Source organism: Schistocerca serialis, chromosome 3 (assembly GCF_023864345.2).
Source record: "Schistocerca serialis cubense isolate TAMUIC-IGC-003099 chromosome 3, iqSchSeri2.2, whole genome shotgun sequence".
Classification (NCBI taxonomy): domain Eukaryota; kingdom Metazoa; phylum Arthropoda; class Insecta; order Orthoptera; family Acrididae; genus Schistocerca; species Schistocerca serialis.
The window spans coordinates 436,092,501-436,108,403 of NC_064640.1; the positions used below are offsets into that span (position 1 = coordinate 436,092,501).

The 15,903-nt window shown below is 42.3% G+C and overlaps 1 protein-coding gene across 1 annotated transcript in view; it reads right to left on the bottom strand.

Annotated features, from left to right (window-relative positions):
- Nucleotides 1-13,831, bottom strand: part of LOC126470323 (dedicator of cytokinesis protein 7) — a 283,560-nt gene extending 269,729 nt beyond the window's left edge. The window contains exon 1 of the mRNA XM_050098105.1: nucleotides 13,573-13,831. Coding sequence (XP_049954062.1) covers nucleotides 13,573-13,613 — 41 coding nt within the window. The 5' untranslated portion in view covers nucleotides 13,614-13,831. The remainder of the gene's footprint in view (nucleotides 1-13,572) is intronic.
- Between the last annotated feature and the right edge of the window lie 2,072 nt (nucleotides 13,832-15,903).

Sequence of the window (15,903 nt, forward strand, 5' to 3'; positions counted from 1 at the left end):
GCGTTTCTGGATGAGGTATCGAATATATTGCTTCCCCCTACTTATACCTCCCGAGGAGATCACGAATGTAAAATTAGAGAGAGTCGAGCATGCACGGAGTCTTTCAGACAGTCGTTCTTCCCGCGAACCATACGCGACTGGAACAGGAAAGGGAGGTAATGACAGTGGCACGTAAAGTGCCCTCCGCCACACACCGTTGGGTGGCTTGCGGAGTATAAATGTAGATGAACCTGATTAAGAGGAAAGACAGTAAAAAGTAAAAACTACTTTCACAGAGAAAATGGAGAACCATATCAATTGTCCGCAAGTTATCCTTCAACATCAGAGGCGAAGAATCCAGGAGGTCATGCTTAGCGTGGAGAGCTAGAAAGGGGGGGGGGGGGGGGGGGGGGAGGGATGACATTCAAGCATAATGCGAGCTACTGTTTGTAAGGCTCCACAACATGCGGGGTGGCTCACTGCATAAAATAAAACTGGAGGTGACTGATTCGAAGGCACAATAGGGTGGTGGATTCCTTCTGGTTGGACAGGATGGATGAGTCCCATGCAGTACCGGTCTCCTTTATAATGCAGAATTTATTAGTAGAGGTGGTAGTCCACCAGATGTTCCTCCATCTCTGAAGAGACATCTTATTGCAACTGCAAATCTGTAACTGGGATCATAAAAGCAGATGTAGGGTGAGTAATTGCTTCTCTAGCCAAATGGTCAACCAGTTCATTGCATGGGATACCCACAAGGCATGGGAGTCAGAGAAAGACAACTGAGCTGGTTGCACAACTAAGGACGGAGGGAAGAGTTTCAATAGCAGGTATTGTGGGGAGACTGGGGTAATATCAATCAATGGACTGGAGATGATTACTGAGTCACTATAAGTTAAATCATGACTGAGTGAACACTGCTTAATAAAATGTAGGGCTCTATTAATTGCTATGAGCTCTGCTATAAAAACACTACACATTCCCGGCAACAAATGTTGTTCCTGACTGGTGGGAAATGTAGAAGCATATTCTATCCTCTCCATTGTTTTAGAGCTATCAGTGTAAATGACAGCAGCATCCTGACAGTTCTGAAAAACAGAGGAACAGAAGCAACAAGGTCATGAAGGTGACAAACTTAACGAGCTTGAAACAGACTGGTCCTAATTAGTGGTCTGGGTAATAACCCTGGCCAGGGAGGAAGGGGGTCACGGGGAGCACATATGGTTGGAGATCTTGGCAGAAGGCCATGAAACACAGTCCAACTTTAATCCCACCCAAGGGCGGGCGTCAGGGGTTGATGTACGCAAAAAGAATGTGATACGATGGATGATTAGGAAATTGTCAGATGCTGATGGCAAAAGTGAGCAAGAACTGGTACCACAGATCCTGAAGAGGGAAGACCCTACTTTGGCTAAGAGACTGTCTAAATGAATAGTATGGAAGGTGCAAGTGCCAATGATGGAATGTGTCCAGTGATTTCCAAGCTGAAGGGACCAATGAGGCATAAACTTGACAACCATAGTCCAATAAGCATGCAACCAGGGCTCGGTAAATATAGAAGAGAGTAGCACAATATGCACTCTGAGAAGTGTTGGCAGAGTGTGTTAAGCTTTCATATGCAACTACTCTTTAGTTGATGAATATGGAGCAGCTATATCAGGTTTTTTTTTTTAATCGAAGAGGAGTCCAAAACTTGTCACTGAGCAACAACATCTAAGTGTTGGGTACCCAAGTAGAATTATACGTCAAGACATACCATGGTACAATGACAGAATTGTATGACTCACATTTTTTGTGGAAGAGAATTGGAAGTCATTAGAAAGGATCCAAATGGAGGCCCTTGGATGGTGTGTTGGAGCTGGCATTTAGCCAAGGCTACAGATTTGGGCCTATACCAAATGTAGAACTTGTCAACATACAGTGCAGGGGTGACCAATGGTCCTAGGGAGGTCACTAGTCCATTGATGGCAATGAGGAAGAGAGTAACAGCTGTGTGATGTATCAACTCTTTTTTAATTCAAATTAACTGGTGGGGTAAAAATTGGTGAACAAAAAGTAGTAGGGAGTCTCAAAAGTCTCAGTCATGGAAGGTTTGTAAAATGTGATGGTGCCAATCAATGTTGTATGCCTTATATAGGTCAAAAGAGGCCATTGGCATTTAGAAACATGATTGTCAGATTGCTGTTTCCTACCTAACCAGATGGCCAGTTGTGTATCATACCTCCCAGAAATGACACTGATAAGGAGACAAAGATCCCAGAGGAGAATTCAGCATAATCAACTGGCTACCATCCTTGCAGAGCACATTGGTGGGGCTAATCAGTCAGCTGCTGTTGATGGATGTTGGGATTTTGTCTGGATTAAGGACTGAGGCAATGATACTATCTCATCATTGCAAAGGGAAACCACCTTCTAGCCAAATACTGTTTAAGCCACTGAGTAGATGGAACATTTTAGTAACATTCATTCAGATGTTGGATCATTTGGTTATAAACTGAATTGTGACCTGGGGTCATATCATGTAACAAGTCAAGAGCCTGAAGCATTTCCAGATCAGTGAAAGGTTCATTAGATAATTCAGCCTGGCAGGAGGGGAAGGATAGGAAGATGTCTTCAACTTGACACTTATGTGATGGAAAGGTAGACAGGTAAGAAGAGGACGCCAATGATGTTGCTAAGTGAAATGAAGGGTGTTCAGCAAGAACTGACACTTCAGTAAAAATACAGCACTGAAGGAAGAGACCAGGGACCCTTTTTGATCTTTGGTGGCCCAGAAAACCATGGAGCTTGGCCCACACATGGAACGAAGGGGAAGACACTACCAAAGAGGGGGTGTAACACTATCAGTATTCCTTCTTCATGTATTTACATAGACAGCAAGTCTTAGCATGAACCCACTTGAAAATGAGGAAGGTGGTCTGTGGAGGAAACCACCTTGGATGTTGCAGGACCCTTTGAGGATCTTGACACTTTGTAATGTCTTTGGTCCACCATGACATCAGCCAGTGGCAGAAGGCACCTGCAGAAAGGGGAACAGCAGCTCCAGCAGTGCAGGTAATGGCATCGAAGACATATCCCACAACCTTGTGGACACAGCACAGGTGTTCAATTGCCACTTGGCTCTTTGAATAGCACAATATGGTAACTGGTCCATTGGGCGGTAACAAGGAAGGTAAAGGCTCACCAAAATGTAGTCACTTCTGCAAAAATTGTTGGATACCTACAATACAAGATTGGGGGAGGGGATTGTCATGTCAATACCTGAAAAAGTGACATGGGTGGCACTGAAGTGGGTGGGAGTACTGTCATTGAGGAGACACAGATCAAAATCGGAAAGTAGCTAGTCAATCAGAAGGCCCCTACTAGTCAAATTAGTATTACTTCACAGGGGGTGGTACACACTGAAATCCCAAAGTAGGAAAAAAGGTGAGGGAGACAGCTGTTGGATTCAGATGGTCATCGCAAAGTAAGTAAGTGCACTGCATGGAGGCAACTCAACATTATAAATGGTGATCAGTAGTGTCATTTGCATTCCCAATGCAATTCCTTCAGAAATAGTATGGAGGGGAATCCACTCGCTGATGAAATCAGTGCAAACCAATGTGCAGACTCCACCTGCCTCAGGGTCAGTACAGCTCCAACACAAGGCATAGTAATCTCATACAGCGTGGGAATGGTCATTAGTGCAGTGTGTTTCTTAGAAATTGCAGAACAGGAGAAAATTAGAAGTTGTAGTTACAGCAGGTGAAAATAATACCCATTGGTGTACCATTGGACCATAAAGCTGAGGGTGTCCTGGATAGGCATAAAGGGGCCAAAAGGACAGATCACACACCAGGATCACTGTCTCTCACCAATGGATGTGGAATATGAACAAACATTGGTTCAGAGCTTGACAGCGTGAGGAGAGTTGGTGCCTCTGGGGTCCCAGAGTAGCCAAGATTCCTTCTTCTTCTTCTTCTCCTCCTCCTCCTCCTCCTCCTCCTCCTCCTCCTCCTCCTCCACCACCACCAACACCACTTTTCATGGTCAAGTTTGTTGTGAGGGCTTGTCTACTGTGACTGCAGAAACAGAAAAAAGGCTGTGCGCCCCTGGGACCCACTGTCCACAGCTCTTTCAGGCAATGGCTGGTGTTAGGTGTATGATCTGTGATTTCTGGAGAGAGGGTTCTCAAGAGTTATCCTTGTCACCAGTAGATGCTGGAGGAGGAAGCTGCTTCTCCAGATGACAGCAGGGAGTGGTACCCGAAGATGGTGCTCCATGAACCATGTGAATGGCAGGCCTATCAGCATCATAGTCAAGTTTATTTGCACTATTACCAGATGTCAATGTCAAGAGAGTAAATATACCAGATACAACTGATGACCTGGCCACAGTAGCAGCAAAGTTTGATATCACTGAGATCAGATACAAATGATCATATTTTTTGAGTTTCAAAATATCAAAGATGATTTGTGACTTCCAGTTCCTGTATTTTGCATTCCTTTAGTAGGTTAGCACAGTTTATGGATTGGGAAAGGTGGTCATTCCCATAACTGATACAGAAAGGTGGTAGAGAAGATGGTTAATTTTCATAAAGTGGTTAGCCACAGTCTCCACAAATGAGGTTGTAAGTACACCAGGAAGTTGTATGTCCAAAGTGTTAGCATTTAAAACATTGCATCAGGTGTGGGAAACATGGCTTCACATCACAGCAGTAACACACGATTTTGATCTTTTCTGGGTGTGAATCCCCTTCAAATGTGAGGAGAAATGCACTGTTGTCTACCTTGTCAATCTAGTGGGCCACAACGTACACAACATTCAAAGTGGATCCTTTGTCTCTTTAAGTGTTTGCACAGTTCTTTGTTTGTCTACAGCATAAGGTCCCAGTGAAAGATGAATCCCTGTATCATATTAAGGTTCTTATGGGGTGTGATGGTAACAGGTGCATCACCAAATTGTTTATACACAGTAAAGGCCAGGACTGTGTACAATTTGCTGTCTTAATTAAGATGGAACTACTTTGCAAAATCCTAAGAGAAGAGAGTTCACCAAATATGTTTTCAATTTTCTCCACAAAACACATTGGTTTAGTAGAGGGGCAGGACCAACCATTTGTTTGGGTTCAAATCAGTAACTGTTCACAAGTAGTTTGGTTTCGTTTTCCTCCCATAGCACAGTCAAGGAGGTAAAGTTCTAGGATCATAAGAATCAGCACTAAATTGTGGTCTGTCTGAAGACATTGCTGGGACCTCATGGCCACTGGCTGATACCTTTGCTCGTTTCATGATCCCAAATCTCTGCCATGATGCTGCCTACTCCAAATGAGAGTTCTCGCCACAGATGTCATCCAGCCAGAGCAAAGGCTACCTAGCAATATGGCCAATGCTTGAATTCACATGCCTGCGAATGAACAGGCACCACTGCTCAGCACATGTGGTGTGGTGTCAGCTTGGGCATCAACAATGCAATCCCTGTGTAGTCAATGGGCTACCACTGTACGGGTATGTAACGACCCCACCTACATGGATTCACTACCATGCTTGGTACGCACAACCTTCTTCACATAGCCTACACAATCTGTAAAAATACTGAAAAAGGTGGAGGTAAACCCAGAAGTGGGAACTGAACACAAATTAAAAGAAATAACTGGCACAAAATTAAGGAACAATGTGGGTCAAATTCGAATTGACATCCTATGAGTTAGATACGCTGTCAGCAGGAACTTGTCCTAGAGAATTAGTCAGAGAGGAGATATAGTCAGAGAGTAAAACTGCAGCACAGGAAAGGAACAAGTCCTCCAATGGCTTGGGACTACACTCTTGCCACACACATACAAGAGTTGCGAGACCCCTGTGGAGTATGACAAATAATGTTAAGCTCAGCACGAGCCATGAGGTACATCATTCTGAATAAAATTCCTCAACAGAGCTGAATATATGCGTACATTAAAAAGACTCCAGTCTTTTAAAAACTCATGAATGAAATGAGGCAGGCAGCCTCAGAAGCCTTATCTGTGTGTTATATGGATGATACTCGTATTCCAGCACGGTCTTAGGCCTTTCCCACATCAAAACGTACAGCTACAATGTTGCACTGCTGCAGAAAGTTTTACAGAGCAATGCCTATGAAAACCACATATGATATTTGTTAGCAATTTCTGAGACTCAAGTCACCTTACCAGCAACCCACCGATCATTTGTTTCGTCACTTTGCAGACACTACTGGAGAGGGACATGGAATAGTGGCTGCAAGAAAGGTACCTATCCTTACCAGGCTTAGAAACAGGGATTATGGTGGCTTCACACTAATGTATAGGAGATGTGCTGTGCTTCCAAATATGATTGTATGTATGGATGAGAAACTGCTTGCCATAAGGAGATAGATGTTACAACACCTGAATGTGAATTATATCTGGTCATGAGTCTTAGGGTTGTGTTAATGAAAGAGCAAGCACCAGCTTCCTTCCAGTAAAAATTGTGTTACAGCATTCACAATTATGAGAACTGAATGAGATCTCCTGAGCCACTGCTGCTCATCTCTGAGGTATGAAGGCAGGAAGGTAAAGTGTGGAGTTTAAGATGCCAGTACCAACCAAAGATGTTCATTATATTGACAGAATACACAATGATATCCTTAGAAATGGTCATATCGGGTATAGCAGAAACAATTTTTTTTGGTCAAAAACACAACAAAATTTCCCACACAGAAGTGGGAGTAAAACTAACAAGAGTGATCCAAGTGGTTGTTTTGCTGTTTCTGATAATTCAATGGCTCTCTGTACACATTTATTGATAATGGATTCAGTTCCGCACTGTGTGGTGTCATTAAAAAACACACAGATTTTGTCTCTGAATGTGAACCATGACTCAGCATTCCTTAGTCCACTGGACAAGCAAGGTTTGTTGCAAAACTTTCATCAGCAATAAAGATCACATTCGTAAAGTACTCTACCTGGTAATCACTGCTGTGGAATTGTTGTTTCTCAAATGATGCCAATGAGAAACAGAGCCAACTTTAGAAATCTGCCATCATCTTATGTATGGAATGTAAGTGAATTACACACAGGGAATGGCCTCTTGAGTGTGCATCTGAAACAATAGAATACTCTAGATAGAGGACAACCTCAGGAGGAGATACCCATGTGCGACGCTGAATGAGTAGAAGCTGAAATAGATGTTGGATGTGGTTTCGCAAGTGTTGAAAAGGAGAATATTAAGCTGGTCCACAATATATGCGAGGAGCATGGCTCACATAGACCTACAGGCTCTGGGAGAGCCCCAAATGGTATGATGGGCACTGCAGTCACCGTGCAGTAAGAAAGGTGTTAGGAGCTGAGTGATAAGCCGTAGTACATCCGCCCTGATGAGAAGCGATATGGGTGTCTAGATGTCACACAAGAACATGTAATACTGGAAACAAAATGTTCACAGCAACAGCTTGTAACTGGGTGTTCAGTTGAATGATTTAACCATGGATAGTGTTTAAGATGAGCATCATTACACCACTGCAAGTTGAAATTCCCTCCAAGATACATAAAGTTCCAGAGTGAAGCATAAAAGATCAGTGCAGTCTCAAGAGTGTATTTTTGTAGGCATAAAGCAGCTGAGGATTGTGAATGTAATAGCAGGTGCAGCTCTGCTCTATGCAATGTGCAGCCACATACACTCCACTGAAGGACAGCCATATTTCAGGATGAGAGATGTACAATGTGGTAGTTGTAATTACTGTGGTAGCTTTGGGGTGCCTCAATTTGTATGAATTCAACTACTGGATTGAGGAGGAGGAGGATCATTCTGCTCCACTATTTCTTCAGAGGTGGGGTTTTCCTCCCCAGGCTTATTAGCTGTATCTAAGGTAGAGGATCAGTTGATAATTCACACCAATGAAGTGGACGTTGGCTGCACAATGTCTTTGCATGGTGCTGCCTTTGAGGAGTATCTCTGAGATGGTGACAGGGAAGAACATTTCTCTCTGCCTTTTCATTTTCTCCCACGCTTGTTGGGCAAGGGTCTGCACCTTTGCTGGGCTGAAGTAAGCAAAAAATTCATCTCAATACTGTTCCATCTTAAATTTACATTCCTCTGTATGACTCATAAGAAACTTCCTGTGTGTGGCTGAAGGTTGTACAGAATATTGTGAGGGTACAACAGTGGCAATTGAGAGTGCTACTTTTGCACTTAGGGATTTTACAATTGTGATACTACACTGGAGGCTGCAGATGTGTATGTCAATACCTGTGGTGAGTGACCTTTAACAATGAAAAGTATAAGGTCCTTCACATGAGTACTAAAAAAAACACATTAAATTTTGGTTACACAGACTTAAAGGCTGTTGATTCAACTGAATACCTAGGGATGATAATAATAATAATGGGTAACTTAAACTGAACCATCATTCAGAAAATGATGGAGTGGCAAACAAAAGACTGTTTCATCTATAGAACACTTACAAGACACAACAAATCTAGTAAAGAGACTGCTTACACTACACTTATCTGTCCTCTTCTGGAGTAATGCTGCACGGCAAGAGATCCTTACCAGAGAGATTCGATGGAGGACATGGCAAAAGTTTAAATAAGGGCACCTTTTTTTGTATTATTGTGGAATAGTGTGAAGAGAGAGAGAGAGAGAGAGAGAGAGAGAGAGAGAGAGAGCGAGCACACATGAGGTGGGGTGGCAGTAATTAAAACAAAGGCATTTTTTGTTGTGACAAAACATTTTCATGGAATTTCAATCACCCTCTTTCTCCTTTGAAAGTGAAAATATTTTGTTGACTCTCACCTACACATAAAGAAATGACCATCCTAATAAAATAATAGAAATCAGAGTTCAAATGAAAACATTTGTGTGTTCATTTTTTCCACATTGTTCAGGAGTGTAAAAGCAGAGAAATAAGTAAAATGGTTCTATGAACCCTCTGCCGAGCACTTACATGTGAATCACAGAGAAGTCAGATGTAGGCCCTGTTTTTGGTCACAGCATAGTAAGAATAGTGCTGTGAATGCCAGACAGTGGTATGGAAGGCTTTCAGTTGACAAATACTTCCCAAGCAACAGTGAGACCTTTTACCTTTATGTAGCCCATTCATTGAGGTAAAAAGTAAGGCAGTCATCAATCTAAAGATTGTTTTGAACATGCCAGTGCTTTACTCACAAGGGAACCTCCCCATCGCACCCCCCTCAGATTTAGTTATAAGTTGGCACAGTGGATAGGCTTTGAAAAACTGAACACAGATCAATTGAGAAAACAGAAAGAAGTTGTGTGGAACTGTGAAAAAATAAGCAAAATATACAAACTGAGCAGTTCATGGGAAGATATGGAACATCAAGGACACTAAGGGCTCAGGAGTGCCGTGGTCTCGTGGTAAAGTGAGCAGCTGCGGAACGAGAAGTCCTTGGTTCAAATCTTCCATCGACTGAAAAGTTTAATTTTTTTATTTTCAGTTAATGTGACAAACTCTTGTGTTTTCATCACTTTTTTGGGAGTGATTATCACATCCACAAGAAAACCTAAATCGGGCAAGGTAGAAGAATCTTTTTACCCATTCGCCATGTGTACAAGTTTGGTGGATCGACAACATATTCCTGTCATGTGACGCACATGCCGTTACCAGTGTCGTATAGAATATATCAGATGTGTTTTCCTGTGGAGGAATCGGCTGACCTATGACCTTGCGATCAAATGTTTCCGGTTCCCATTGGAGAGGCACGTCCTTTCGTCTACTAATCGCACAGTTTTGCGATGCGGTCGCAAAACACAGACACTAAACTTATTACAGTGAACAGGGACGTCAATGAACGAACGGACAGATAACTATGCAAAAATAAAGAAAGTAAAATTCTCACTTGAGGGAAGACTTGAACCAAGGACCTCTCGTTCTGCAGCTGCTCACGCTACCACGAGACCACCGCGCTCTTGAGCTTATATTGTCCATGATGTTACTTATGTTGCCCATAGACTACTCAGTTTGTATATTTTGCTTATTTTTTCACAGATCCACACAACTTCTTCCTGTTTTCTCGATTAATCTGTGTTCAGTTTATCAAGGCCTATCCACTGTGCCAACTTATAACTAAATCTGAGGGGGGTGCGATGGAGAGGTTCCCTTGTCAGCATCGTCCTATTGGAGGTGGTATGTCACTGCCTCCTTCTGATCTTCAAACTTACTTACCCAGCCAGCTACAGGGAGATCTACAGTTTAACACAGATTCTGAACCTGAGTATGGAACTTGGCATTTTTCACATCAACAAACACTGCCAGAGGCAAAAGAAGGGGTAAGTGACAGATAAAAATCCTAGGATTAATTGGCGACTCATAGTATACACAGGAAAAAGTTACATGGTCTCCTGTACAGTTAATGTACTGGGGGAAGGGAGTGGGCAATCTCCCTAACGTGCATCTCTCCCAAAAGTTAGTTGCATTTTTAAAGGACATGTGAGTACGGCTGAAACATTACACTGATAGCAATATATCGGGTTTGGTATACAGGATCTTACACTCCATGGACTGCCTTGAACTTTGATGAGGGTTCCATCGTGCAAGAGTAACGAACAGGGTGAGGGTAGGCACTAATTTATTATCTACCTTCTTCATAGCCCATTGTACTGCTTTTATGCCCTGATTGAAAAGGTAACCTTGGATTTCCTCCTTGGTCAGACTGTCAAACCACTGGGTAGTAATAAACACACATGAGTAATCTAGTGTGTGATGGACCTCTACACGAACAGGGCATCCACATAGGAGAGTAGCTCGCAATAGTGTTTGAGCCTAAATGGCACTGTCTGTGTCAATTAACATGGTTCTACTATACAGGTGGGAATATGACTTCAGTGAGCCTGAAATTGTGTCCATGCCCTGCTGAATGACAAACAAGACTGACTTTAACAAAACTCTAACCTCCTTCCATGTGTGACACTATGTACTAACTGGATGGTTCATCATTTCCTTGGGTTAATTACAGTTCTGTTTGTTGGATGGAGGCTTACTAGATTGGTTTGATGTATTCATCGCGTTTTGGACCCCCACAATTGCTAACATCTCTGGGGTTGTATTCCTTCATTCTGGGATTCCTCGCATAAGGATACTAAACCTTCTTACATGAGTGTTCATACCAATTGAGCTTCAGACAAAGGGATCAACTGGGGACTGGAAAGACACCAGCTCAGACAACCACCCTTCCCTTATTACCATGGAATATGTGTGAGCCATGTATCAACCCAAGAGGTGGGAATTATATGTTACACAGTGATCCTTTAGGTGTCAAATACATCAGCCACCCATCAGTAACACACAGGAAGGAAGATAGGCAAAAAGGAAACTAAATGGCAAAGTGGAGGAAGAATGTAAGAAGTCAGTGAAAAAGAAAAGAAAGACAGCCTGTGCATAAAGAGAGTACAATGTGGTGTCACAAGTGAGCACAGAGGACCTTGCAACAAAGAAGGAAGCAGAAAAGTAGGTCTGACATGGTGAAGGGGAAGCAGTTTATTAGCTCCTTGGGGAGGATTTAGGGAAATTACAGAAAATCTAAATCCGGATGAAATTTCTTAAATGCACCAAAATGAATATGTCAATAGAGATGAAGTCAATGAAAGTGCAATGATATGAAAACATGCAAATACAAACTTTTTAGGTATGCTGAACCTGCTATGTAATGTGTATGTAGCGACAACTGAAAATTGGTGTCACATCAGGACTTTAACCCCGATTTCTCACTTTTTGTGAACAGGCATCACAACCATTAGGCCACCATGGTATGTCTAAGCATGACTCACCATTCAGCCTAGGACCTTTTCTATACAACAATGCAATTTAATATGATGCTTAAGTGGTTCGTAGTCAAAGTCAAAGACCTCTTCTCATAAGAAACAATGACATGATCATCTGTGATAAAGACAAAAACTGAAATCAAATAGCTCCAAGTTTTGTTTATTTCACTCCCACAAATGACTGCTAGGGCAGTCCATTAGGCTTATCTTTGGATCTACTGAAAAGTTACAGTGCAGAGTGACATGGACTTCAGACATGTTGCTCGGTAACAATTTTTTCTTTCTTTGTTTTATGAATCTTAAGTTGGGTATAATAAAAAAAAAGTTGTGGATTGTGATTGGTTATGCTTGGTAGACTAGAAAAAAAAGCACTCTCACATTGACTGAACTGTGTGACAATATAAATTATGTTACTGATTTATACAGATTCAGTCTAAGCCAAAAATATACTCATTAATATATTGATTCTATGGGTGGAATGGAACATTTAAAGTACTCTCAGCAACTGAAAGCCATTATCTATTCACATATATATATATATTTTTTGTGGGCTTCAGCATTTGCATTTTAGAATCCTGTGAAATATTCAGGCAAAGATTGAATTTAGAGTTCCAGGACTATTTACATGTATCTGATAGTAGGCTGCAACTCATCATTCACCTATGGGAAAGGATGTCTTTTAATGTGACCAAGATGTCTAGGAACTAATACATTTGAAGTGAAGTGGTTTACAATAATGGAGTCTAGCCAGTCACAGATGCTACCACACAGATCAAATATAGTTAACTGCCATAGAACAAATTTTGGGTAAGAGAAGAATATCAGTTGGTCTTTTCAGAGGAACCATTCTGGCATTCGTCAGACTCATTTGAGGGAGTCGCCAGAGAGGTAAGAGAAGAATAGCATGTATCACTGTTTTTGAAAACTGCTGTTTGATACTTTAACCTCAAACATTCAGAAAGCTTGCCTTAAAAAGACTGCAGCTAGCCACTAAGTACATATCTGATTGCTTAAACGTATCTCGTGAAAACATTTGCACATATATCTTAAATTTACTTGGAGTTTCAGGTAGTAAAAATGAGACTCAATTCATTTTATGGTCTACAGATCCAACAGTCTCAGCTTCAAGCCTTGGACAGTTCATGGCTTTACTCCTCTGTCACTTAGTGCTTCTTTCAGTTCTGAAAATGAACTGTGTGTATAAAAATGCCTCATGAAACCTTGGCTTGGTGTCCATATCAATCAGCATATCCCCAAACAACTGGCACAGTAAATCAGTTCTAAGGTTGAACGATGACATGGGATACAACTTCCAACATGACCATGTACGCACTACAGCATGAGGGCCCAAGCAAAAATTAAATACACTGTCACTGAACTGGAAATATCTATGAAAGAATAAAGAGGTTGACTTTCAATTAACAGAATCTGGAAGACTGTCTAATATAAATGTTACACTACTTCTAAATTATGCCTAAGTAAGAGGGATAATGTAATAGGCGACACAACTTCTAGATTATGACGCGAGATTTCTTAAAACTGCAACATACTTGTCCTATATGTTATGTGATGTTTATTATGGTATATCGTGTACCACATTTTAACACCAACTTCAGTCAAGAGAAATAGGGTATTTAAATAACACCGAGGTTTTAGAAGAAAATTTAGGGTGTATAGTTAAACATCCACACAATAGTTATGAGCATTCGTGAAAGTTAATGAGATCACTGACTGAGTGAAATTACTTACGATATAGACGCAAGTGTAATATAATACAAGGCGAAATGTAGAATTACAGACTTCATTAAGAAATTTGTTTGCAGTCATTCTAGAGTAAACTTACTTTGACAATTTCTGTGCGAATGCCCGCTGAACACATGCCATGTTGTACTACACGCGAAAGAAACAATGAACATCCCACTCTCAATTCGTGAGCGGCATATTAAATAAACGATGACGTTATTTCCCGTATGAGTTTATATGATTTACACTAAACTAAAGCACAATTAAAGTGAGCAGTTGCCAATACGAAAAACTCTTTACGCGACATTCCTAATTTTAAAAAACTGTGGCTGCACAACCATTCATCAAACCAGCGTCCCCAGTACCTCGCCCCTCTGTTTATATCACGCCCACAAACCAAACAACAGAACAGATGTATCTTTGTATATGAACTTTGACATAAACGCTGTTTTGACAGCATAGATATTATTTGTAACATTCGTCCAGAGATCACTGCGTTCGTAAGATCGAGGTGTAGTAAATATCTTCATGCCTGATCCAGTCAACCAATGGTCTGATCTCAGATCGGCAGTTTTAAACACTATCTTCCGAACTTCCTTATAACCATCAAAGTCCTATATCTGATCACTAGGATCAAAAACACTCATATTAAGTTAGGCCAGCCATGATAACATCAACAACAGCGAAAAGGCCGATTCACACTTGACGGAATGCTACAACAGAGCGTTCGACAATGAATTTCAAATGTCGTTCACAGCCCGGCAGCCGACCCGAGAGGATGTCTATGCGTCAGCAGGTCATTAGCACCGCGGCAGCCGAAGTGAGCGGACGGCCGTCAGCTACTAGCTGCGAGCAGCAGCAGCAGCAGCGGATCGAAGCAGCGGTAGCGGCAGCAAAGACGAAACAGCGGTGAAAGCAGCCGTGCCGTCCGAAACAGTAAAACTGTCGTAAAATCTACTGAAGCACTCTTGAGCTCAGCGGAAAAGAGCATTTGACTCAAAGCTCCCGCACCCTCGGTTACACATTCCCCAGCGGGACTCTCTGATCTGTGGTAGGGCACGTCAATGCCATTGGCGTGATCACATAGGATAAGGCTTTTTTCTTCTTCCTACGCATTCTTGCACCGCGCATTGTACCTCGTTCAGATAAGTCGAAGGGACTCCCCACTTCTGTAGCACACACATTACGCCTTTTCCCCTCAAGGAGAAAAACAAAAGTATAGTGTATCCCTAAAAAAATCCTTACACCAGGGAGATGGCAAATTCCCCCAGCAGATCCCATCCTACCACCTGCAGTATGATGCATGCAACACAAATGATAGAGGTACCTGCTGTTCCTGTGAGCATCTCTGTCCTGCTCGCCACTACTCAAGAGGTCATGGCCCTGGAATGGGAGTGCATTGTCCAATTGATGGCTGGCGACGACAAAGCTCAAACTGTAACACAACAATCACACACACTAACTACTCCAACACTAATGAATATGCCCTCTATCTCACCAATGAGGACGCCAGAGCCTGAAGAAGAAGAAGAAGAAGATGATGATGATGGTTTATGGGGCGCTCAACTGCACGGTTATCAGCGCCCGTACAAATTCCCAGCCGTTGCTCAGTCCAATCTTGCCACTTTCATGAATGAGGTTCACTCAGCTCCCTCCATCAGAGGTTCGAGTCCTCCCTCAGACATGGGTGTGTGTGTTGTCCTTAGCATAAGTTAGTTTAAGTTTGATTAAGTAGTGCGTAAGCCTAGGGACCAATGACCTCAGCAGTTTGGTCCCATAGTCCTTACCGCAAATTTCCAAATTTTCCGTGAATGAGGATGAAATGGTGAGGACAACACAAACACCCAGTCATCTCGAGGCATGTGAAAATTCCTGACACCACCAGGAATCGAACATGGGACCCCGTGATCGGGAAGCGAGAACGTGACCGCGAGACAGAAAAACACATACTCGAGACACCACCTGCATCAATTCTTTAACACCCACTCTCACTGATTAGGTCCCGGGAACTAAAATCGCTGGCACTGAAGACCTCAGAGGAAGAACAGACATATGAAGATAAACCATTGTAGGTCGCAGGTTCAGAGCGCAAACAGAAGAAAAACGCACAAACAAGTGAGCCCACAAACTTACAAGGCATCTGCCAAGTGCTCTTGCCAATACCCACAGTTTCAGCCACTAGCACAATACACATAAGGAGTAACAACATGAACTACACTGTGTAAGTGCAAAATAACCACCAGTCCGCCACTGCTGGTAACAAAACACAGATTGGTTTACCTCCAGTCATCATTCACGACTATGAGGACCAAAGTACCCTCAACAAAGCATTCGCGAGAAGACACGCTAACACAAAATTCTACGCCAAACTTCCAGAGGCAACAGAAGCTGAATACAAAGATCTACTTGACTTCCTTAGGGAACGAAAGGA